The 27,538-nt window shown below is 34.4% G+C and overlaps 2 protein-coding genes across 2 annotated transcripts in view; one reads left to right on the top strand and one right to left on the bottom strand.

The window, feature by feature from the left end:
- Positions 1 to 3,165: 3,165 nt before the first annotated feature.
- Positions 3,166 to 8,017, bottom strand: LOC149424136 (oligosaccharyltransferase complex subunit ostc-A). Its single transcript, XM_089631177.1, has 2 exons — positions 7,792 to 8,017; positions 3,166 to 4,178 (listed from the first exon to the last, which is right to left on the bottom strand). Exons 1-2 carry the CDS (start codon positions 7,928 to 7,930, stop codon positions 3,868 to 3,870), a joined length of 450 nt encoding a protein of 149 aa, XP_089487303.1. The 5' UTR covers positions 7,931 to 8,017; the 3' UTR covers positions 3,166 to 3,867.
- A 1,079-nt stretch (positions 8,018 to 9,096) lies between these two features.
- The window catches only part of LOC149424135 (SUN domain-containing ossification factor), a 101,332-nt gene continuing 82,890 nt past the window's right edge, over positions 9,097 to 27,538 (top strand). Inside the window, exons 1-2 of the mRNA XM_089651294.1 lie at positions 9,097 to 9,257; positions 9,340 to 9,612. Of these exons, the coding sequence (XP_089507420.1) occupies positions 9,187 to 9,257; positions 9,340 to 9,612 (344 nt within the window). The 5' untranslated portion in view covers positions 9,097 to 9,186. The remainder of the gene's footprint in view (positions 9,258 to 9,339; positions 9,613 to 27,538) is intronic.

Below are 27,538 nucleotides of genomic sequence, written 5' to 3'. Positions count from 1 at the left end.
GAGTCTGGGAGCTTGGTAGATGTCATATAGCTCCTTAATGTGGCGGATTCTCCATGCCTCTCCCTCTCGCACCGCTCCTAAGATTCTTCGAAGTACCTTTCTTTCGAAGATGTCCAGCCGTTCCGCAGACTTTGCTGTCAGTGTTCCCGCCTCACATCCATAGGCCAAGACCGTTCTAATAATTGTTTTATAAAGGGTTATTTTGGTTTTCCTATGGACGTTTCGGGATTTGAACACTGGCAGCAACGCGAAGTAAGTGTTGTTAGCGGCTGTGATGCGCTTTCTTACTTCTAAGGGGTCTTCGTTGTCCTGCGTTATGATGGAGCCCAGGTAGGCAAACTCTTCGACCACTTCAAAGTTATAGGAGTTTTTAAAATTCACTTTATCTTTTATTCTGCGGTGTGGGGTTCTGGTTTGCATCATGATTTTAGTTTTGTTCTCATTGATTTGCAAGCCCACCTCTCTTGCTGCAGTCTCCAAAGGGTCTCTCTTACAGCCTGTAAGGATCTTCCCACAATGTTAAGGTCGTCTGCATATCCAACTATTTGATTGCTTTTGTAGCAAATGTTTGAGTCGGTAGCAATCATTGTCTTCCTCACGACGTGCTCCAGAACAATATTGAAAAGAGTGGGAGCTAAGCCATCACCTTGTTTCAGCCCCTGGGAGACGTTAAAATCCTCCGTTGTTTCACCTCCTATCCTTACTCGACATCGTGAACCAACCATCGTTGCTTTTACAAGCTTGACTATTTTGGACGGTATACCAAAATTTAGGAGTATTTCATCTTTTATTAAAACATTCATAATATTGAGCTGGAGTTAAATGTGTATACATATGTCAAGTGGTGTATTATTGATGCAACTTTCTTTCAACTCAATGATTCCTAGATCAATTCTTGATGTGTAAAGATAATAATATACAGGGTGTCCGCGGGTAAAGTGCAAAAACTTCGGGAGGTGATTCTACAAGATAGTACATGTAAAAAAGATAAATAATTTTTTTTGGTAGTTTTCAGGTACAAAAATTGTTTGTGTGGAGAAAATAATATTTTAGTATAGGAAGAAAAAAAGGGAATTTCGAAAAAAGGTATTTATTTTTTACTTTACCATCATGTAGAATCACCTCCCGTAGTTTGTGTGCTATACGGGGGTACAGGCACCCTGTATATGATGTTCGGAGACTCATAGTACAAGCGGGAAACTGGTGAATCTACATAACCTTACTACAACGAATAAATAGATGTCATAAAGGATAATAAATAAACAAATTTACTTCTCCAAAATGTAATGTTTGTTCTAATACCATAAAAATTCTGTGGGAAGTTTGGTATCAAGACACTTTCAAATGTACAGGCGTTGAATTTAACTTACAACTACTTGTTCCAACTAATTTAATATAATTGATTTTTTGTGTCATTCAACGACGATGTTGCTATTTTATCAAGAAATTATTCTGCCAAATACCATCTTTTGAAAAATCACACATTACTGGCGCAGTGACAATGTCCGACAAAAGACTCAAATAAGCTTGGAATAATGCCTATAAAATAATTGACAGACCAAAGAGAGAATAAGCGGCACCAAAGTCGGTGCCAGCTCAATATTTTCATACGGCTCAGAGTCGACTAAATTAAACAACGGCTCAATTGAAAGACGGTTCAATTGAATGACGGCTCAATTAAATGACGGCCCATTTGAAAGACGGCTCAATTGAACAAAGGCTCAATTGAACGGGTGCCGTTAGCTCAGAGCGTGTGAGCAATCTCCCGATAAAAAAGAGTAACCATTCAAATAAGCCATGGTACGGCTCATCAAAAAGAGAAACTCAATTATTGTGCGACTCGTTCATGAACGACTCGCTTCTATTACACTTGGCTATGTCAGCAAGTGTAAGAATAATGTCTACAATTGTGCAGTTATTATATCCGACGCACTTTGACAGAATAAGATATAATTACAGTTTCCTGTTCAATCAAGATTTGTAAAACCAGAAATAGAAGGGAAAATGCAAACAAAAATCACATTACATACAACAGGTAAGCGATATTTAACTCAATTTCTATCTTAACCACTCGAACGATAGCTACCCAAATTGGAGTAGCTGTGGGTAGGTGATTTTTATGAATTTATTTCGAATTACCCGCTATCAGCTAAGATTAAACTTTTATCAAATACCAAAAGATGTCACTGTTCGTCTCATTAAATATTCCAGATAATATTTGGTAATGTGAAGTCTGCTTGTAGACATCATTTCAAATTATTTTCTTAAATTTAAACATCTGTTTACAGGATAAAAATTACTTTTTTATCTCTATTTCCATAGACATTTCCAGTAGACTATAGATGACAGAAAATATTTCCCCAAATAAGTACAAGTTGGGGCAATTTCGGTAACTAACGTACTAGCAAAGAAGTCACGAGTTTATAAATTTAAAGATTTTTTTAAATTTACTAAACCGAAAAATTCGGGATGGACGGTGAAATATAGGTGGATTCGTTGGCATCAAACTGCAGTAAGCAGTTTATACGCTTCCATATTGATTTTCGGAGGTATGAGGTATGTGAAAAAAGTTATTTTAACATGGTACATAATCTAGATTATAAAATAATTTATAATCTTACAAATTATTATAAAATTATAAAACAAAATAGTTGATGTAAACAGGAAGAGAGATTGTATTATTTTTATACTACCAATGTGGTTTGTAAGTTTTTCATCTGAGATTTGAGACGAAAAATAGTATGTATTTACTGAGCAAATTGTGTAAGGCTGCCTTTACATTCAGTTTTTACCCGTAAGTCGCTCACGTAAGTAACTTATGGCAAAATTACTAATATAAACGACACTAAGTCTCTTATCGTAATTTATAACAAGTTACAGAAGTGGTAAGAGGCACAAGTTTTTGACAGGTCAAATCACGTTTGCGCGAACTTACAGCCTTCTCACAGCTTATGAAATCAGTTTGATAAGTTGAGATGCTTACCGTAAAAAATGGTATAAAATATAAAAAAAATCTGTATCTGCCAATCATAAAACACCTCTTGTGTTGTTCGATTATTATTTACTTCTTTCCATTGAGTATATTTTAACTGTATGGCATCTAAACACGTGACGAGATAAATTAATACGTAATAGAAAATGGAAGGAATATAAATAATATGGACATTATTATTTAATGGTTTATTCAAATAGAACAGAAAAGTATTTTTAAGCTAATTGTAAGGGCTTCAAGCACCATTATACAACATAAAAGTTTCTCATTATAAATGGAATGATGATGTTGAAATTTTAAACATAATTTGTGACTAAACATACATACATATATGGTACAATTTCAAGTATGTACCAAACAAAGATCGGGAATACACACTTAGTGAAATAACACACATATTAAAGGGACATTACGCACAGTGTGTGAGGCAAACACTCGAGGTGCGCAAGTCAGGATTCTGGTCATGGAGATAATAGCACATGTTAATATAGAGGAACAGAACGTCCCCTCTTAACACTTCACAGGGGCGCAACGACGCTACACAACGACACTGGATCCTTTTGAATGGTTGTAAAATCTCAGCATCCACATAGCGCCATCATTAAGTCTGCACTCATGTATATTAAGAAGAAAATTAAAAAGTGCGTGTCTAGACAGATATGTACAATACTCTCTGCCTGCAAGAGAAATATTTTCCATAGTGCATTTTGCATAAAAATAACAATAATAACCTAAAATTTTAACAAAACTATTTCAGTCTGTTTATTGTGTATTTCTATACTAACCATTACTTTGAACTTTAATTTTACAACTTTATAGTAATTGAATTCCCGACAAAAGTTGGAACTGATGGTTTTACGATAAACCAATATGAATTAGGCTTGAAGGTATCCTGGCAGTTTCATTCTCATAAAGATCCAAGTTGTAAAGAAGGAGACGAGAATGCAGATGAATCCAACGGAGGTCAGCATAATTCTGTTGAGTTTTGGCGTGGAGGGGTTGTGCGTCCGGTCCAGGATGATGAAGCCGAGCCCACCCATGGAGAAGAGGAAGCTGGAGGCGAGGCCCTCCATGATGTACTGGCCGTTGACTCGGTTGGGCATGAAGGCCACAGGACGGGAGTGACCGTGCTCGTCGGTGGTTGAGCCGACGCTCGGTGGTTCAACAATGACATCGAATATAATTCCTGCAATGAAAATATAAAAGTTTAATTCTGATTGGTTCATAATGTATACACATCATGAATGATGGAGATATCCAACAAATAATAGAAATTTTTTGTTAATATAAAATAAATTATTAACCTCTTAAGGATCACGCCCGAGTATACTCGGGCGGCTATTATGTGCCAGAATTCGGAATTCATACTTAAGAAAAAAATTATTTTTTCACACTATGCACCACAGCATCAATATTCAGTCCCATTTTGGGCCCGAAATGGCTTTTAATGAGGATATATTTTTTAAATTTTTTAAAAAGAAAGACAAACATTCCCAGGTTACGAATAACCTGACAATATTTGAAAATCTCCTACTACCACCACAGTAAGCTGAAAATGTTGCTTGTGTTGTGATGGAGGACTTAGCCAGCCGAGGAATTGAACACACTACGCCTGGGTGGGACCCAAACGTGATGTCAACTCGGCCACCGAACGGTGTATATTTTGAGTAAATAAAATTCATTGATAAAAAAAAGGTGTTTTTTTTCCATTTTTAATTTTTAAATGATTACTGAAGGGGTTAAACAAATATAAGAGAAATTTGGCTTTTACACGTCATAATCTGACAGATAAGACGGACTAATTTTTATGATTTAGATATCTTGATAAATATCCAGAATCGCTGAACACTGTTAATACGCACAAAGTATGTAAAAAAACATTTCATACCAGTTTAATAACAATGAGGAACATCTATCTTAGCAGCTGGAAAAGCTAAATAATGTATTTTAATTCAATATACGGATAATTAAAAGAAATTATTAAGGCCATGTTTTGACAACACATGAAAGTAGGTGTTTAAGGCTATTTTTTTTTTATAAATTTTTTTTCAATAAAAGAAGAAAAAAACTAACTAAAAAAAACTGTCACATGAATAATAATGGCTACCAATTTTTATAAATATCTCAAAGCCAAGTATAATATTGAAAATTGTATTTGAAATAATTGATAGGCATCTACAATGTCAACGTTTTACTTAGGAATTTTCACGAACAATATTGAAATCTTTTCAAACTTCTAAAACCTAGCTCTATACACTGCACGTTGCAGTGCGCCTGAAGGTAGTCATGATTTCACTTCAAAGTGTTTTTTTAAAATAGTTTGTGCGTATTAATCACAGACATAGGAATTAATAGACGAGAAGATAATGGCGAGGGGTAAAATCAAATGTTGAAGAACGAAGGGAGTGAAGCTGACTGTGATTCGTCAATAAATCAATCTGACAGTAAATAGGCATCTCGCATTATAATATCACCATTTACTTCTTAAAAGTAAAATCTGCTTTTGAATGAATAGACATTTTTACATGGGAGCGCAAATTACTCGCCACGTTATGAACAAATTTGCGAAGTCCAAATTCGGCAAAAAAATTCGGTTCTATTTTCAGAGTCGAATATTTCGTTTAAGTATTTAGTTAAGACACTTTTATAAATGTTCATAATTTACTTCCCAGCAACCAACCAGCCTGTGTTTCGCGTCCAGACGTTTCTCGATGTGATAGTAACAACTGATTCATATTATACGATGTGAATATGCTTAAAATAAAGTAAAATAATGCTTATATATGGAATGTAATATGACAATTGGGTTTATTCTCTTTTTCACATCTATTTTTACAAGTTTTCATAGTACAAGTCAACATTTTGCCGTGTTATTTCGTAAAATGAACCGATGATGCCTCGACCATAGTTCGCACAAGAATGATGACGTCACGTTTTCAAATTTCACTTGAGGCCATACGCGAGCACAGCCGGCTCCAATGGAACCGGTATGGGGAGTGGGATAATACGCTTTTAATCACTTAGGGCAGGTCTACTAATATTCATATGTCTATGGTATAATGTCCAGCGATTCTGAATATTTACCATTTTTTTCAAACATTATTTATTTGGTTATGATTTGAGATTTTAACGGTCAAAAGTATCAAATTGACTTATTTTTCAGGCATTACGCCTTGTTGGGCTACCTCCTTCTTTATCCAACGTGTCAGACAGCGTTACAGTGTCAGCGTTACATGGAGGTGATGCGAAAAGAAGTTGGTAGCCTAGGGCACACTGTGAAGAGAAGACCAAATCGGTATCTACACGCTGAATCGCACCACAACCCAGCGCAGAAAAGAGTACGTAGGTGACCCGAGCAACCAGAATATTGAAGAACCAAAAATCGAATCAGAACTTATTAAACTAACCGGTGCATTAGAGCGAAACGGTTAACCTTCAAGACAAATAAGGCGAATCATAAGTGCCAAATCTACCCCAAAGTTAGACAGAAATGAACCAGAACCGAAAGGCTGCGCTTTCTTGCCTTATGCTCACAATGTGATGGACAGAATGGCCAGGCTACTGAGAAAAGAAAGCATCAAGACTGTCTTCGGAGACACAACAAAAATACAAGACTTACTGAGGCCTGCAAAAACCAAGTTTCCTCTTGACACAGGTGGGGTTTATAATATTTATTTTCAAGTATGTAAACTCGACCAGCCTGACAAATCGACAATTGTCAAGCATTTAATTGAAACTTACTTTTTATTTGTCTTGATAAGACCCAAAAAGCATAGAGCATGTCAAATTACAGAGGTAATTGAAATTCACAAAAATCCCATTGATATTAATAAAGACGACGGGACTAAGCTAAATAGTTCTTGGTATCCGGTAATTGACGGCTACATAACGCATAAAACAAAACGCAGAAAACCATTTTAAATTATACTGTAATAACAGCTCTTAGAAGATCGGAGCTGACAGCACGGTATCACATCTACATACATAAGCACACACTTTGCCAGAATCTTCGATTAAACATCTGCCCTGATGTTGGGACACTGTAAAGCTGTCCGAAAAGTTGGCTAAAGAAGGAGGTAGTGCAGCAAGACATAATACCCCAAAAATAAATCACTATGACATTATTTACTTATTTATTGAACCCCCGTAGGGCTTTTACGAACATGATACATGTTGAAAAGGTAATTCTTTACCAGTTGAATCAAATGATTGTTTTTTTTAAATGCGTATAAAAAACGGTAGTTGAAGGTAAAGTTTTACCGTTGAAAATTTACAAACACACAGAATTACATATCAGTGCCTACATATATAATAAATATCAGTGCAGTTAAGCGCACTTCAAGTGAAATAACACAAAACTGCGGTATCTAAATTTTATGTTATTATTATTAAAAAATACTTATCTTTTTTTAAACATAATACAGAAAGATATTAGTTATATTCACAATGTTGTATCAACGGATGTACAATATTTTATTGGTTCGGGCTAGTTAGGCGTGAAATTATTAAGTACCTACCTGATACCTGATACCTACAATCTAAACATATACGTTTAAATTAAATACACTGAATCCAAGCCAATCCTTGCTCAATCGGAAAGAAGCACAACAGAGTAAAATCCCATAAATATGATAGTGCTTTAAATAATATAAATTCACTTATGCTCGATTAATTCATTGAAAAATAATTCGGCGTCGATAAAATCTTGAACATACCCGCCGCACATAAAAATTAACCAATTCAAATAGTAATACCAGTGTTATATAAAATATTGTATAATTAAATACCGGCACACTAACCTCCTGTCACCAAAAAGTAAGAAACCAAGACAAATGAAAACATAACCATCGCCGAAGGTTGCTGAAGCCATGATGGCTTCTTTATTTTGATATTTGGAACTTCTAATACGTTATAAGGTAATGCATAAATTGCTTCCATGATTAGTTTTTGAAAAACAAAAAATCAGCAATAAGTTTCTGACGATTGTTATTTCCACTAGCTCGACGCATAGCTCGACGTGTCAAAAAAACATTTCTATGGAAAGAATCAAACTCAAAACTTCAGAGATAAAATAAGAAACGGAAATAAGTAGGTACCAGCGATACAAAATACGTGAGTGGTTTATTCATGCGCAATACGACCTGCAGGAAGCGTAAAATAATTAGTGCTTGGTGGTTCTGAATGCATTATTTATTTTTTAAGTTTCTACTTTTTTATAATCCAACCAACTGAAAAGTACTCCTACTAGCCATAGATAACACGCCCCGCCCCATATTGAAAAAAGTATATTTCAGTTTACCTACGAAATATCTTCAGGTTCCAAGTTCCAATTTTCCAATAGTATCATAAGGTTCTTAAACTGGACTGACACGGCTTGACGTCAAGGTGAGTGGTTTATTTATGGTCAAGAAGTACGTTCTTTATTATTGCACGATATTAGCATTTTAGGGATTCTTCTAGTCTCTGAATGTTTACGTTTTTAGTAATGTATTTCGATTATACATGGAATTTACACAAGTCTTAGCTTTTGGTTGGCGTAGTTATTTATTTAACTTGTGCTTTCACATTTGCACGTTTTTTTATTTCTCTAGCCTGTCGGTGAATCGGTAAGCAATCACAGAAAAGTTCCACACTGAGCTACGCTGCAGACCGTTATCTTACCATAGCGAACTTAAATTTCTGCAGGGTTTTACAGCACTCGGTTTATGTCGATTGCTTACCAACTAACGATCCTTTTGCCACAATTTAGTTATTTTTGTACGGATTGATGTTTGCAAAGTTTTGTTTCATTCTAAAGCATAAATAACTTAATTAACCCAAACTAAGTCTAAACTTATCCTAATAGCGTACTTTGGGCATCGTTGATCTTGTAGTGATTGTTGAAACGATGTGTAATTTTTATAATCTGTGCCTAAACGTGTGGTGGTTAGGTAAATATCTATCAATTTTTCCTGCAATTGTAGCATAAATGAACCACTCAAATTGTAGCGTTCATGATTGTAGCGCTAGGTTTGCATGTTCATGCGATAAGGCTACTAAACATCGAGACCGGCTAGTGTTTCTAGTCCCTCGTAACAGCTGTGAAGTACACGTCAGACTCAGTTTACAAATTTTCTTTGGTATTTTTGTGCAGTTTGTTGTTTTAAATAATAAATTCGTTTATTACAGAAAATGTTAATGTATTTTCAATTTAAATGTTTTCCATCATGGATTCTGGAAAAGGGAAAGCCTACAAATGGATATTTTTATTGAATTTTCTGTCAAGGTACGAATTTTTATAATTCTTTAATATACATAACCTATCAATGAAATGTTCGTTAAAATATTGTAATTTATTTCCATTTCAGGTGTATCATAATTACCTTGCTATTAACACAAGTGAATTCGTCAAGTGATAGTGTCAGTTCTACAAATAATAGCACAGTTGGGAGTGATATATTTGGTCAGACGTTACTGCCTGAAAACGAAAAATATATTCACGAAGAATCCAGCCCAAAAGTTGATCTAACGGAAAAGGCCTCTGAATACGCGAAGCAAAAATCGAACCCTGAAAATCTTGGTTCGCAAGAGTTTATATTTGCCGAAGTTTTATCTCAGAATTCAGCAGTTGTCAACGGAGGGTGAGTACTATTGATTGATTTTTTAATGTATCTAAGTCTGGGTGTCATATGGTTTTCTCAAATCAATTGATAATGCATTCAATTGTTCAAAGGTTCATTATTCTCACATTTCATATTTATTACACATTAGAACAATTGTTTTTAACTGATTAATTTAAAAAAGTACATTTCTTTATCACATCCTGTTTAAAAATCAAGTTTTACACGAGCAATAGAGCTTTTTTTCATTTTGCCAAAGTTGTTTATCTCTTTTTATCAATGTTTTTTTTTCTCATGAATCAATACTCATTGTAAAGCTATTTTTTTTTTCGATTATTTAAATATGTTTTTTGACGTCGTGTTGAAAAACCAGTTATTTTCTAACATAACAGAAAATATATCGATTCCTGTTGCTTTTGCGCCGAAATATCCGAACACTAGCAGGTTTTTATGAATGTCTTTCGTCTCTTATTAATATTTTTTATGTTGACCTTGATACCATAGTTTGCAAACCGAATCGATGGTCATTGCTAAACACCGTTCAAACTCACGAAAAATAGTAGAGTAAAACTATATCTATTTACTCTAATAATTATCTATCTATAGTATTGAAATGAGGTGTTCTGTTAATCATTAATATAATAAACTTATGTCTAGAATGCGAATTAATATTCTGATTATGCTTCTGCTTAAAAAATGATTCAGATTATTCGAACTAATTTCCTCTAATATCTACATTATTTTCCTTTTACGCAGTTCTCTGCAACTACTGCCCAACGCATTAGTCATTAAATTATTTAGTTATCATTATCAGTGACATGATTTAATAATAAAATTACGTTTAATAATGATATGACATTTTATTTTTTCTTCTGAAAGACTGTAATGTTTTTCCCTAATATATGTGGACAATGAACCATTCATATTTTGGTGCGATAGTTGTCGTGACCTGGCAACCCCGTTTATCTAAATCAGAAAAACTTTCAAACGATAAGATCTGGCTTCATATTTGCAGTATTTTTTTCTCATGCCAACCAATTCCGCTGTCATTTCCATCATGAGGTATGGATCTTTGAAATATCAATTACCGTTAAAAAATAAAATAAGACAATACTATCTTGTTGGTTCCATAAAATCTTAAAGACACTAAAGTGCACAGCACCTAAACGTTTTCTCGTCGTATTGTGCATTCTGATGTCTAGCTTTGGAAATATGTATTATCTATAGACCTCGCTCAATATTTTCTACATGTGCCTATTCTTGGCGATGTTTTTACCATTTTTCGTTCTTACTTTCAGTTTTTGCTGAAGCGATTATTCCGATTTTAATTTATTCGAACCTTTCCTACTACGTCTCTTTCTATCATGATCTATCAAATTGCAAAATTCGAAACGGCTTGGGACAGCTGTTTCACAATTGAGCGTAAAGCACACCGGCATTTTTTTATCCCCTACTTTGAAAATAAGAATGGGCCCGGCGGTCTGCCTTGTGGAACGCCCTTCTTCAATACTTCCTATATTGTGTTCTACACAAACATTTTAAAATTCATTAATGGTGCTCAAGTATCTCAAAAGTGTGTTGAAAATGCAGTCACGTTTTTCATTAGCATCTCGAGGCGTTTAGAAGGTATTTGTTAAAAAATTAGCTTGCAAAATATTTTCGTGTCAAACACTGCAGACGTAGCTATCGAAAGTTCCAAATTTAGTATTTTATTCCATAATTACTTGTTCCTCAAAATGAGTTGAAATGTTTTAAAAATAACTGACATTCTGTTTGATTATAATTCTTTTGATAATAATTTAATGTCGTATTTAGATGGCCTTACGATAATAATTTACATTAAATTATTTATCCAAATAGATTTTGAATGATTATTAATTTCAGACTTTTCAAAAGTTCGTTCGTTCACCCCGTTCACTATTAATTGACTACGAATAACTGAGTGCAAATTCCAGTTGATTACGTAAATCGTGTTAAAAAACCTTGTTTTGTGAATGGATCTTTATGATTTACAACACACTATAGAGATTACGTTTTAAACGGAATTTAGTACTATGATGTATGAAACATTTCCAATGATCACGACAAACACAAGAAAAGACTTTCTAGGGCTCATCTCCTGTTTTCGTGTATCAATGGCCGTTATAATTTGGACGCATCGCAAATAGTTTGAAATTGTTATGAAAGGAGAGTGCCAATTTAATTTGGAATCTTTCCATGCAAGATTTTTTTAGGTTTCAGAATAATTTGATCTGTAATCATAACTCAACCCCTTATCGAAGTCATAAATCATGTTAAAGTGCCTTTCCTTTCTTATTCAGAATCGGTAATAAAATGTGCGACTTATGGTTTATTGATTAGCTTCTTTTCAGTTCACAGCGGGAGTATTTGGTGCCATGCAATTATTGCTATCTTGATTTAGTATAGAATTTGCGGGAGTGTTTATTTATTTCTTTATTAACGCCATTTTAGGTGCTTTTACATATGAATAGTTAAACGTATATATTAATACAGTACATATTTATTATACATAACTAAACTGTCTCAGTAACGATATTTTGTATTTGTTAAGGCGATGCACTACGTCGTGTAATATTTTAAATTGAGCCGCTATCAATAACAACCCTTACGTAGATGGCGATAAGGTTTAAATTCCCGCTTAACACCATCCGCCTGTTTTGATTTATGCAAGATAAAAACATGGCCAAAAAGTGCCTTTTATTTTATTTTGTCGATGTTCACGCATAAATATTAAATTTTTTTTCGATCATTTTATAAATAACTTATTTTGCCACATTATACGATAAAATCATAACCGAAAATGGGTTCGTAAGTAGGAGATTTTGAACTTTAAAGCAGTTTTCATAGGCCTTATACATTATTTTTTTCTGGGCTTATAAAAAGACTTATCTAAAACATACTCGATTATTGCAAAGGCCAAGATGTATTCTACTCGCAGTATTTAATTAAAGCATCTGAAACATTTCTAGGCGACCAAATTTTCAAACCAAAAACACATGATTTTGCATTACTACGTATGACATCGCCTTAAGTGATAACTTAAAGATGTTCACTGACTTGGTATAATTATTTCCCTCCATAAGTATTCTGGGCAGTGAGGAATTCATACGGTAGTTAGTACCAGAATTTCTGCAGTGAAATACCCATTTTAATACTGAGAAAACGTAAGAATTAATTTTTATTTTTTCAATAGCTTGTTTGAATATTGCAATGTGGGTTCTAGACGGGAGAGCTGTATTGAAGTTGACTTCTAACAAAAGCAATATTATATACCATGATCGCATGGGAGTTGCAAGAACCATACGATTTTGCCGATCAGTTTTTGAGGCGGTCATTGACAAGAAAAGTACTCCGAGAGCTTTTTGAATACGGGGAATAGCAATCCAAGTAAAGGTTTGACTTATAATGGACCTATTACATTAATTAATGTTTCTTGGATTCGTTGTTCTTTCCATTCTAGTTCAACACGGTGCGATACTGTATAAATCTAGACGCATTTTAAATTACGTATTGAAATTGATAAAAAGGAAAACAATAATGCTAATTTTTTATGATCATTTATACCGCTTTATTTAAATTTAATTATTGAGTTGAAAAATCGGCAAATATTGTTAACGTTATCTAAATCAGCTCATAAAATTGCATGCGCCGCCAGATGGTCGCCAAGGAAACTCAATAATGTATTGTAGACATAGACATATGAATATTCATATGTCTATGATTGTAGATTAATTATTATTTACCTATTACAATCATTCCGAAAGTTTTGTAAGAGAAAAATATAATTTTGCTATCGATCTTTGTCTAGCTTATAACATTGATTGTTTGTACAATTTTATATCTGAATAAAAATCCACGATGATCATTAGAGCGAGATGATAAAAGCAGTGGCGTATTGAGAAATTCCCCGGCGAGCTTGTAATTGATTGCCTTGCTTTGGGTCTTTCCAAACATTCATTATATTACATTCATTACTTCAGTATTACAGAAATATTTTTCAATGCGCCACAATCTATCGTTGACACTTTTCATTTAATTCATTTTACAATTTCAATACATGTTTTGATCCATTATTTGCTACAGCTTGATATTGCCAAATATTGGTAAATATTAGTGGATACCGAGCCAAAGAAAGTGATAGGTACTTCGTGGCCAGTATGTCGTGATTTATATCTATAGTATAATCGATAACCGGGTCACAAGTTCATCACCAATTATTTTTAAAATAACTTCTGAGATTAATCTTGACATTGTTTATATGTTTTTACGACGTGAATATTTTCCGAAGCTCATTCGATGTCCATTACCTGACGTGAAACGTTGATGATTATTGGCTATTAATTTCCCATGAAATCGATTTTTTAGAACAATGTACCTAATCGTTTTACAACGGTTCGATTTTTCACAGTATTTTCGTCGTAGTTTTGCTCACGTGGAACTTTGCCAAAATCTCACGAGTCGTAAAGACGATAATTCAACAAGAAAATTATCAACCACACCTATTAAATTAAGACAATTCGACTCCCGTGTTAATCTTCAAAGAATAACAACCGATTAAAAATCGATCAAAATTATCAAATATTAAAACGGATTTAATTTTTAATTGCACATAGGTGGAATGCTGTATAAATAAAATCTCTGAGGTATTACGTAAAATCATATTATTTGTTCTGAATTGAATGTAAGGAGTATCGGGAGATATGAAGTACGAAGGTAGGTGGATGGAAGGAGAACTCTAGGACGACCCAGGAAGACATGTCACTGACAAGTGATTCACATACTTATGTCGTTGTATGTTTTTTTTACGCTTAGGAATATACAAATAAAAGTATGATTGTTAGATTTTCTCAACTTTTCCAGTTCAGTATCCATTAGTTGTGCCTGCAACCTGTGACCATCTGTAACTTATTTGCGTTCATTTCATGATACAGGTATATGTACAGACTTTATCGTGATTTATTTTTGGGGTATTATGTCGTGTTAAGCTACCTCCTTCTTTAGACAATGTTTTGAACATCGTTACAGTGTCCAGTGGCAGATGCGTAATTACACCGCAACGCTGTCCGAAACATTGGCTAAAGAAGGAGGTAGGGAAACACGACATATTTCCCCAAAAATAAATCACGATTATCCTTTTGGACTTGAAAATCTCAAATCATTATATTTGTATACATTATTGAACATCAATTAATTCATTTATAAATTGTTGAAAATTATTGTCGGAAATTCAGTCAAATAGTCGAGTTTTATTGGCATTAATTTCAGAGGCGCTTCGATTGGTTCGATTTAATGAGCTGTTCACTGAAAACAGATAACAACATGCTCATTTCATAAAACTGGATTAATATACAAATGAATAACTCAATAAATAGAAACACTGTTATCACAATTCGTTTGTGAATGAATATATTTTTCGCAAATGGGGTCGCTGATTTATTATTCTGTGTTCAAGTGGATTTTAAACGAAAACAGAAGGCCTTTTTCCGTTGAGTCTAGGTCATTTTTAGAATCTATTACAATATTCAGAGTATAATCCTAGTATAAAAATTCAACATCTACGCAGTTGACCAAAATCCAAGCACTCGACATTCGTCTGTACGACTCTAGGAAGCCACCTATTACAAATCATTGATTATATAAAGAGGCGTCACAAGTGCTAAACACTGCTGCTTGTTATAATTTATAACATTTCAAGGTAAATAAGCTAAATCTTGATTACAAATCGCACATACCTGAGATAATTCTGTCAATTTTTATGATATTTTACTCCGCCTTGTTTAGCGCGTAATTGTTATTTCAATTCTCGTAATCCACGCTGAAATCTTTGCAAAGGTCAACGTTTTTTTAGATTTCCGATAGTGCCTATCTATTGACTTATCTATTGTTTTTAAATTCTGCACAACATTCCCTACAGTCATTTCCCAATGGAACGATGGCACTTACAATTAATGCGCAGAATTCACACACGGATTTGATCGGCGGACAGATAGGCTCAGCCCGTCGCGTCGGTTTGCCGTCCGCATTTCCGTCACGAGCCGATTCGTGTGTGAATGTATTCAACGGATCGGCTCGCCCAGCATAACTTCGTTCGCAGTCGGTTATTCTGCAGGGTGGTTGTGCTTAATTTTTCCACTAGATTTCTGAATGAGTTTGGATGAGGTACTCAACTACGGAATTCATTTATATTCAGTATTTATTTATATTCTAGGGGGGTTATTTCTAGTTTCTACAGAATTATAAATTCCTTAAATTTCACCAGACTATTTTGAATTTCCCCCAGATTGGTTTCAGAATTTTACGACGAAGCTAAAATTTGAAAAATTCTAGATTTTATAGATCCGCCGAGCAAATCCGTGTGTGAATTCTGCGCCGAAACGGGCCGATCTGTCCGCCGAGCAGACCCATGTGTGAATTCTGCGTTTTAGGGAATGTTGTATGCATTAGCCTAGCTAAGCTTGTGAGGATGGGAAGGAAAATTGGGAAAAGTAATTTTCGGAAATACCTTGCTATTTAGATCTGGTTAGTAAACATTGCTAATGCCATTTCAAACCATGTTTGAATTCCGAATTGTTGTCTTTCAGTCTCTACGAGTCTCACCAGGCAAGAAGTACCTTTCATAGTGTTCGAATTTGGACCGCCTCGACCTGTGATCTTCATGCATCATATCATTAACTATGCATGTACGTTACTTGAATGCCACATAAGTCTCTGGGAACATCTCCGTCGGGCATAGTTTTCAGAAAGTTACTATCTGTCTAAGCAGTAGCCTAGAGTGATCGATTTTTTCTTCTGTTGTTTCCGCACTTGTTTGTGAATGAAATGGCACGTCAAACCTTCGCACGAGTCTATTGATGACTATTAAAATCTCCGATTAATTACCTGCTATAAGATTCTAACTTTCGCTTCGGCGGCAGTTTGATGACCATAGGGTAAGTTCCCAAAGAGAATGTGTGGATAATTTCTCTGGTCACGATCTGCAATGTACAATATTATGTATATCTGCATGCTCTGGGCTTCACACGTCGTTATGTCTCCTACGTCGTTAATAATGTAATAAATTATTATTGATACTCCTAGATCTCAGCTTTCACTAGTCTGTGTTTCTGCATGTTGTGTGTTAATGCAATTCGTGCAAGGTGTTTCCGACCTGCAACACTGTATTATTGCAGTTTCAGGAATTTAATGTTTATTCCTCAGAGTAAATTCCCAGTATCGCATCGGGGTGATCTGTATATTGCATTTCAGGGCATCAAGTGATAATTACTGTCGGTAAATAAGTAAATACCCAGAAACACTCAATTATCTATTAAACTCACAGAGCCATTAAAAAAAAAAAAACATTTCGTGTAAGTTTAATAACGACGATGTATTTCAATCACCGGAGAAGCAAAATAGGACATTTAAATAGCTTTTTATTCAAATTAATATACCCAGCTACCATACGGATAATTTTTCGTCTTTTTTTCACGCCATGTTTGTGACATGAAAATAGGTTTTTGGCTAGTTTTTTTTTTTTTTTTTTTTTTTAACTAAACCCAAACTAAGAACCTATTTTCAAATATTATAATAATTATTTTATAGTTAAAGTTATTTTATTAACCGTCAAGATGTCCGCTAAGTGAATACGACGATTTTTTGAAATTTTAATTTTTACGAAATGTTAATCAAAATGCATTATTTGATTTCTCGGGTGACGGAAATAGTTGTTCCTCATAAACTTATCGGAAGTATTTTTAAAATTAACTATATTTACCCTATTTTCTTCCTCTGCATTTAATTAAGTTCCTAATGCCGCACCTTTTTACTATCTCGTAACATTGATTTCTTCTTATTTATTACGCAAATATATTTGGATCCTTCTCAACCCTCCGTTATTTACCGAAACCATAATAATACACCCTTTTTAAAATAACGCATGTTGAATGGACGAGAATTTGGCAAGGATAATATCTTCCCTTACCACGCGGTTTCTGCAATGTTCCCCATCCCCTGCAATACCCGTGTACATAGGTGTTATATCTATAGGTTCTCTCTTAAAAAACATCTGCTCCATATTCCAGGTATCTCCAAGAGCGCGTGTATATTTAGGAATATCGTTTTAATGTAGTGAATATTTGAGAATTTAGCTATACAGACCACATTCGAATACCTTTTTAAACATTAAAATCACACAGGAGGTAAGTTTTTAGATTCTCACGGCCAAAAGCATTTTTGTTGTTTGTTTTTGGGGTGTTATGCCGTGTTGCGCTAACTCCTTCTTTAGCCGACGTTTCGGACAGCGTTGCAGTGTCCATCATCAGGGCAGATCCGGTATATCACATCTTCGGATCTACCGGATCTGCCCTGATGATGGACACTGCAACGCTGTCCGAAACGTCGGCTAAAGAAGGAGTTAGCGCAACACGGCATAACACCCCAAAAACAAACAACAAAAACACACAGGAGGTATTTTTAAGGCAAGGAAGGATAGGAAGTTCAGGCAAAGAAAAGGGTTTGACGAATGGGTAGGAATCTGGGGTTCAGTATGTTCAGAAGTAACAGACGCATGAGTCCATCCCTTCTAAAGGCAATGGGTCGAGAGAGTCTGCCTGGATATGTCAAAGGGTCTTCCTCAACCACCCTCTTCTAATATGACCCGCCACGCAGCCGGTGGGAAGACTTGTCCACCACCAAGACCTGGAGAAACCTCACCTCATGAATCCGGGCACCTCTGTTTATCACCAAAACGTAGCGAAGCACGTAGCGGAGCGTAAAGTTCTATCTATAAAACCAAGCAATAAAGTACACGAATATTATTATCACAGTAATATTGATGTGTTGCGCCTTGGTTTGTGGGTTTCAGTAGTTTTACTCTCTCTCTGGTCCAGACACCAACGTCTGTAATTTTTAATGATTAATATCGAATAAAATTACCCTTCGAAGTAATTCAAATTCATTTCCTCGTCTAAAACATGTACCCACTTGTTAGATAACACTCTCCAATGCTCAATAGTGTGGAAATACGGCCAGCTTTTCCAATATTGTTATAATTCCAATGTACAGTGTTTAGTGTATATCAATCGATTTGGATATTGTTTCAGTTTTCTCGATGAATAAGTTATAATTTATAGAGTTCCAGGAAGTGGAGCTTTTAAGCAAATGAGCATTCTCCCTCATCCACCCCGAGCCATTTTAAATTGGTAGGTCTACTGCACTCTGTCTGCTGTATCTACACGGGTATAAAACCTGTACTTTCACTTCGTCTAGGCAACCAACGTGTGTCAACCGGTTAACCTTTTCATTTCAGAAAGATTGCAGGAATTCCGCCCAAATGCCAAAAAAAGTGACCATTTTTAAACATAAAAAAAAAAATATTTAGGCTTATTGTATCGTTTGTTATCGTATGGTTTATAAAATGTATTTTTCCATGTAAAATAATCCATAATAGTATGTGCTGTGTTATACACGGTGTCCGGAAACTCGTAGTACAAGCGGGAAACTGGAGAATCTACACCACATGGGGAACCCAAAAAAACATAAATTTTTTTGATTTGAGCATTTTCAAAAAAAAAAAAAACCAAAAAAAAATATTTTTCGGCTATTTTAGGGTTAAAGTTTTTTCTGGTGTTTAGGGTTGAATAACAGATGTCTTAACCCTGCAGAGCAGAAATATTTTATGATTACACCGGGTTAAATGAAGGGTGATTTCAAAATAATGCTTCAAATCCGAGTTTCTTCATTTGTTTTACTTTCAAATAGTTTTAATTAGTTGGGTACTTTGATCTTCAGTAATAATTTATAAGAATTTGATTAAAAAAAAATAAAAAAAAATCAACTTCAAACTCGATTTACTCGATAGCGAAAGCTCAAATAAAAAAAAAAATACCACAAAATCGACTCCAAATGTGATGTAGATTCACCAGTTTCCCGCTTGTACTACGAGTTTCCGGACACCCTGTATACGACGGACCATAGATATATAACACCCATAGTAGACTAGATCGCCAATCACCCTTCCTCCCGTATAGCAGTGCCCGTAGTGATTTGAAGAGCCGATCCGCCATCTTGAAAAGGTCAGCCGTGATTTGCCTGCTTGTGTACAGTGGAGAATTGATTGCAAGTTTATCAAGTTTAATTAAATACTTTAGATTGTTTGAACCATGGTTGTGGCGTGTGCAGCATGGGGTTGCACCAACAGACGCGACAAGAAGAGAAAATTAGAATTTAATTAGAAATATAGTATATATTTCATAAAAAGATGTTTAAACAAATATTTATTTATTTATTTATAAATATATATACGCCTAAAAAGGCTTTTACATAGATAGTGATACATGATGCAGTGTACATAGGAAAATATGTATTATACAGGAGATATTGACAGTAAATAGATATAATCCATTTTAAAGAAGGTACAAAATACACACTTGTAAAATTGTGATTACAAGTATAATAAGAAAATATAAAGCAATATTAGTAAAACGTAAGAGTAACATAAAGTAAAAAAGAAATTACAACAACACTACATATAAGACAAAACATTAAAACTAATTTACCAACGCTACTCTAATTTGTAGGATTCAACAAAGTGTTGGTGTAGATTATGCTTAGTTCTATATATGGAGTCAATAAATAAATCAATAGCGCCCCCATACTTGTTGCCCAGATCATGCATCCTATTGGTCAGTGAGTGTGTCTGATAGTTGGTCGAGTATGTATTACAGAAAAATGTTATATTTTGTCTTGTATCCTTGCCCAGGTTGCTACAGTCGGCACATGTAGTTTAATAGTGGCAAGGATGGCAGGACTATCAATTAAGCTGTTAATGACTCTGTGTAACACAACCAGGTCTGAAATAATTCTCCTGTCAGACAGTGTTATTAGATGCAATTGATTCATCAAACTGACATAATTAATGTAATCAATAGGAATTCCGAGCTTAAAATTTACGTACTTAAGAAATTTGTGCTGAACTCTTTCTACATTATTGGAGTGAACTTTATATAAAGGGGACCAAATAGGTGAATTATACTCCAATTGACTTCTGACTAATGAAATATAGAGGGTTCTCATACAATCTATGGACTTAAAATTAAGTTAATATTAGTTAAAGTTCTGCAAAGGAAGCCAAGCATCTTTAAAGTCTTATTCGATATAGGTATAGTTGATGTGTTCAATGAATGACAAGTTTTCATCGAATATTACACCCAAGTCACGAATATGTGATACTGGTATTAATTTAATATTATTTAATGTATATTCATGTAGTATATTATAACTGATAATATACTACATTAATATAATAATATAGTAATAATAATATAATGTAGTATATTATAACTGATAATATACTACATAAAAAATATGTTCTTAATGTACGATAGAATGCATGTATTTTGAATTCCCGCCGTAATCTGACTCTTTCAAGATGGCTTCAAATTCCTACGGCAATGGCCGCCAGGTTGGCGATCTAGTCCACTATGGGTGTTATATATCATTGCGACGGACTCCCAACGTTCTGTAAAGTCATTGAGATTCCTCGGTAATTATTGAATAGAGAGCAAAAAATATGAACATCTGATCTGAGCAATATCACACGGACAAAAATGAGTATTGCTGATTTATTATTGGCAGTTTTCTAATAAAATGTTAGCACTTTACGAATATATCGGAACACGTGTTCATGCACCTGCATTTGACCTAATTTGTAATAACGAAATACGCAAATATAATGATTTTTAAAAAAACACGTGTTCCGACGTCGCGTTAATACATTTCTTTTTTTACTAAAAGTTTAATATGAAACAAATTCATCAATCAATCAATTCATTTGTTAAGGGCCCGCAGTTCCGTTTTTAACAAGATTAAGAATAATTTGAAGAGATTCTTTATAAATTAGCAATATTTTATATCAGTAAGTTTTATCAGTGCAAAAGAACACGCCGGATATAGAATAACATTTCCATCGAACTCTTAGGGCGAAGCTTAATGCCAAATCACTATTTTGATTAATCTTAATAAAGAATTGGTGTACATTATAAATACCAAAAAATATGCTTTAGATAAATTGAAGGTTTTCCAATCGTTTCGCTTGAGTAGAATACAAATAAAAAAATAAATAACTCAATAAAAAATATAAATGTAAGCAATTAAAAAATATTTTTTTTCAATAGAAATGTATGAACGCATAAAGGTTTAACTGAACTGTATTTGTAAAAAAATGCATTTTAAATGCTTTTCTAAAAACCATTTTGAATTTTGCATTTTAAATGCTTATCTCAATGCATTTTCCATTTTAAATGCTTTTTGCAACATTCTTCCTACTTTCTCCACTCATCTTTTTTTTAATAAGCCCCAAATATCAGTCGGTCCTCAACCTCGCTATGAGAGATAATTTACATTTGTCAAGTTGCTCCCTGGTAGGAGCCCTGGCCATACCATTACAAAAAATACTGATTCAAATACTGAACATGGAGCCATGACGCTGTAATATTAAATTTTAGATTTCTATGTTCTTACGTTGGCAACATTAGTCCCGCGCAAAATTTTTGTGTTTCATAATCTGTAGTCGTCACAGACATAGGAATTAATAGACGAGAAGATAATGGCGAGGGGTAAAATCAGCTGTTGAAGAACGAAGGGGGTTAAGCTGACTGTGATTCGTCAATAAATCAATCTGACAGTAAATAGGCATCTCGCATTATAATATCACCATTTAGTTCTTAAAAGTAAAATCTGCTTTTGAATGAATAGACATTTTTACATGGGAGCGCAAATTACTCGCCACGTTATGAACTAATTTGCGAAGTCCAAATTCGGCAAAGTAAATTTCTTCTGTTTGCAGAGTCTAGTTAGTTTCAGAGTATTTAGTTAAGACACTTTTACAAATGTTTCATAATTTACTTACCCCAGTAAACAACGATGAGCACACTTGAGAATCGCTATATTGTGATGTGATAGTATATGTTTCTAAAACTGATCCATATAATACGGTGTGAATAAGCTTAAAATAAAGTAAAATAATGCTTACTTATGGAATGTAATACGAAAATTGGGTTTATTCTCTTTTTCACATCTATTTTTACAAGTTTTCATATCACAAGTCAACATTTTGCCGTGTTATTTCGTAAAATGAACCGATGATGCCTCGACCATAGTTCGCACAAGAATGATGACGTCACGTTTTCAAATTTCACTTGAGGCCATACGCGAGCCCAGCCGGCTCCAATGGAACCGGTATGGGGAGTGGGGATAATACGCTTTTAATCACTTAGGGCAGGTCTACTAATATTCATATGTCTATGGTAGTCGTGGTATTTTTGGATTTACCATCATGTAATATGTTTGTTCTACATTGATGTCCATTATTAAATGACAAAATTGTTTAAAAATTCTATAATTATTTTAATTGTTTGACCTGAGAAACCATTTTGCATTTTCAATGCATTTTGAAAATATGTATTTTGCATTTTGCATTTGAAATGCTTTTCTAAAAACCATTTTGCATTTTGCATTTTCAAATGGAAAAGTTTTGACCCATTTCCATTTTGCATTTCAAATGGTTTTGTGTACCCATTTTGCACATCTCTGATTATTACATTACATAACATTTATATTTGTTTATTGAAAATTATCTAATAATATCATAATACAAAGCATATATAGGTACAGCGCCGTTTTTATGAAAAATAATCTCAAGGGCGATGTGTTTGGACGGTGTTAGGTATTATCGGCGCCTTGGCAATTCCACGCCTGGAGCGGACTGCTCCAATTGAGCCCGCCTAGGGCCGGCCCTGCATACGAATTGAAAAGACAGTACAACATTAATTAAGAAATTAGTAGGGACCCACCTACAAATCTGAATAAAGTATAAAAGTGTAATTTGCATATGTTTACATCAGTAATATTATGATTTCTGAATATTGTTTTGATGAAATACATGATTCATGCAATTTCATATGTTTTTATAGTTACAGTACATTCCAGCCCTGATGAATGTGAACCTACAAAAGTAGTTATTCATTAATCTTTCTAATTTTTCAGTCCATACTAACAATTTATCAATATCGTACATATTACTTGTGTATTTTATTTAAATGTGTACAGGTGTTATTATGTCTTGTCAGGTCGATATTATTTCCCAGCTAGGCAGATTGCCCGTTCTAAGTAACCAAATGGTGATGGTATTTCTTTACAATATAGCCCCCACATACCCAATTTCTACCTATTTATAACAAAGAAATAATTATTTTTGAAAATAATATCTTATACATTTGTTAAGCCGAAACGTTCATTATATGAAATTCCTCGATGGAAAAAAAAATCGCAAAATAAGCTCCGAAAATTATTAGAAACACGTATATATTATGGGCATGAAAAATTCACAGTGTATCTTTAAATGCAACTAAAGCACTTGTCGAGAGTTTTTTGCTCTATTTAAAACGAGTCGTGTTTTATTAAATATTTTCATATCTTCTTTTAACATAGCGCGCTCCGTCTAACATTCATATTTACACATCTCCCTTTAAACCCTTCTTTGAACGCTTACTACGGGGCCTTAAACGTTCATGATTGTTTACGTATATAGTTCCCTATGACTTTAACGGTATTGTAAATTAGTCGCCGACGATTGCATGTTTATAAATGCTTTGACGCTTACATTTTTATTATTATTTGCTCAATTTTATACTTGAGCGTCACCTCTAGAGCGCTGAAATTATTCAATTGTACCTATTATATTCTACGCTAACGATTAAAAGATAAAATAATTAACAATTAAAAGATAAATTAGTAATATTACCACTCGTGTAATTAAAATATAAAATAAATTTTTAAGTTTATGGATTTTTCAAAGATGGCCGGTAAAAATGACATTCTGAGCTGAAAAAAATAATTACGTAATTTCATGAAGCTAGACCTAGACGTGTAAATAAGGTAATCTCAATTTAAAGAAGTTTATGTATTTATAATTCCGTTTAACCATTTCGTTTTTGTACACGTGAAAAATCACGAGATTTCATAGTGGTTAGATTTGTAAAGCTGAAAGTTTATGTAAAGAACACACAAGAAAAAAGACTCTTAAATAATATTTTTTAGATCAGTTATGTAAGTTACCAAATTATGTCTGAATTCTTGATGCATCTGATCCAATTATGACCGGGCAGTGGCTGAGTTGGCATCGCGTTTGGGTCCCACCCAGGCGTAGTGTGTTCAATTCCTCGGCTGGTGAAGTCCTCCATCACAACACAAGCAACATTTTCCGTGTACCTACTGTGGTAGTAGTAGGATATTTAAAAATATTATCAGATTATTCGTAACCCGTCTTTCTTTTAAAAAAGAAACATGATTTTGAAAATGAGAATTAAAATAATTTTTTATTAAAATATTACCTACATTATAGTTAGGTACTTTATCGCTTGTCTGAATTCTTGACACAATCGATTCCAAATTTGAAAACGACAAATAAATTCAAAAAATTTCCGAGTTCATTGAACGAGATTATAATCACAGATGATAACCGAAATGAATATGTTTGATGTAAATAATATGAGAGTTGTATGAAGGGTTACATAGTGCAGCTGAATGAAACATTACTGTAGAACTTTCCCCACTCTGAGAGCAAAAACCGACTTGCATAGGTTGTTGCATCTATATGGAATGAAGAGTCTAGCGAATTGCGAGATGCATTCCGACTGCATAATACAGCATACCTTTCTTCTCCGTCTCAAGAGGCACCTGACGTTGGGTTCGTTTTTCTTATTACGAACCTTCGGCTGTTGGTAGGCTAAGGAGATTCGCTGAAAGACCGTGTACATTTTTTTAAAGGGTGTTTTTTTCCACATTGTTGAAAATAACAACCTGATTCTTTTGACCTTTATAAGTTGGCCTCCCCTGTAAACGGTTCAATTGAAGCTTAATTCAGTTTCGTTGACCTTCAGACGCTGTTACTATCAATTGACCGCAGTATGGGTACCCCTGGTTGGGAACCAATGAAGTGGAAACATGTTAAAAGATATTATAATACGAAAGATGCAGAAGTAATTGTTTATTTTGTCACTTTTTATCGTTGATTCCAAGTGAAAATCTTGATTTGAGACATTAACTCTTTGGAAGGCAGTGGGATAATAGCCACCACATTATATTTTCTTCATTTGCAAATGTGGTAAGGCAGTGTCCTTCCAACAAAATGTCACTGTGTAGCTACAGACCGTAGATATTATTAACAATCAAAAAGTGTACGTTATGTTAAACAACACTTTGGAGTGACATCTATCAATGTTACTCTGTGTCAGCTGCGAGAGTTTGTCGTATTTTTAAATTTTGTATGATTTTTGATTTGATCTCGCGAAAGTCTTTTACCTATTATGTTTTATAAAACCTTTAAAAGTACCTGCCATTTTTTAACTTTCAATATCATGGTGTTATAATTTGTAAAAATGTACGCGACTCAACCGGGCTCTGGGAGATTATTTACCAAGTCGTTTTCCAAAAAAGTTGGCAAAATAGAAATAAAAAAACGAATATGTACGCTTGCTTCTCATCCTTTCCTTACTTTAAAACTGTATTCAAAATAAGTAGATAAAAATGCACCCTCTTTAAGTCACTCCTTCCAAAGTGTTAATTTAATCCGTGGGAATATTTTTGATTTTTTTCTCGTAACCCAGTGAAAAACACTACTCACCGATTCGACATAAAATTATATTTTAAAGTACTTATGAACATACTATAAGTATTCTTGTCGACAGTACTGTTTTTCGTAGATAACATTGTTTGTCAAACGTTATACCACTTGAGAGAAATCGATTTAAATAATAATGCTTTCACTTGTGATAGCATTGCATAAATGCTCCAAACTAAGCAATTCACAAATTTCAGGTATTGATTTCACTTTAATCGCTTTATTTGATCGGATTATTGTAGTTTATCTCGCTTGGAATGGTTGTCATAGAGACGCGGCAATAAATCCGTAAGTGCAGCGGAGTGAATGCACCGCCACGCCCCGCAGAGCGATATGGGCAATGATAAAAGTTGACAAGTCGCCGCCAGCTTAGTCCAGCACATAATGCATTATTTGCCCAATGCACATAAGTGCAACCTGCACGAATGGGTCGCGACTTGTCGGCCTTTCTCCACTCCTATGGACAATGTCTCATGACGATTATTATTTATAATCAGGTTCGATTCCACGAGAGTCATTGATTTATTAACTGGTCAGGTTTATTTTGCTGTAAGCCATCTAAGTCATCTGCAGTTTCTATCCGTGGCTAGATGAAATATCCACAATTTTATAAAATTTACATTGATATTTTACTTTCGAATGTGATTGCTTGAGTCTGCGCCATGTGTTTTATTGTGTATTTAAAATATATATTATGTTAGGTACATGTACATACGTACCATTGCACCCATAATCGAATAAGTCGGGGACGCCCGTTGAAGACATGGCACGATCAAGTGAGTCAGATACTTGAGTCGGGCCATGTCAAGAGTCAGAATAATAGGAGGATATGTATAAGACGATGTATGAATGTGATGAAGCAAAGGAGTGTGTGCCAAGCCCGAGTTGTTGGGTGGTCCGTCCTCTCTGCCCACCCTGTTGGGAAACGACGTGATGGTTAGTTAGTTAGTATGAAATCATAAAGAACTAGAGCAGACCCATGGAAATTCACGAAATGTTATAATTATTATTGTACGATTAATAATTGAATCTTAGCTAAAAAACGCGAATTCTTGAAAAATAACGAAATCTGACATTACTTGTCAAGATTATCCCTAATCGTGCTGACACATTACGCTACACGCTTCAAAGCGATTTTGGACGTGACCTATTTCACATATAGACCTGTCACACCTGACAGATGATGTGTTATAAGCGTGGGCGTGGCGATGACGCTACGCCGTGGTCTGACAGCCAGGCGATATTTGTAAATAATGCGGGGTTTATATC

The sequence above is a fragment of the Hesperophylax consimilis genome, chromosome 4, assembly GCF_061612785.1.
Source record: "Hesperophylax consimilis isolate HC1 chromosome 4, BYU_Hcon_1.0, whole genome shotgun sequence".
Classification (NCBI taxonomy): Eukaryota; Metazoa; Arthropoda; class Insecta; order Trichoptera; family Limnephilidae; genus Hesperophylax; species Hesperophylax consimilis.
Note: the sequence above shows the minus strand (reverse complement) of the source record. Positions and strands in the feature narration are given on the sequence as shown.

Bases quoted from the DNA above. Each gene is read 5' to 3' on its own strand.
- LOC149424136 (XM_089631177.1), bottom strand. From the start codon at position 7,930: ATGGAAGCAATTTATGCATTACCTTATAACGTATTAGAAGTTCCAAAT. The intron at 4,179-7,791 runs GTTAGTGTGCCG...TTTTCATTGCAG, and splicing joins TTACTTTTTGGTGACAGGAG to GAATTATATTCGATGTCATT.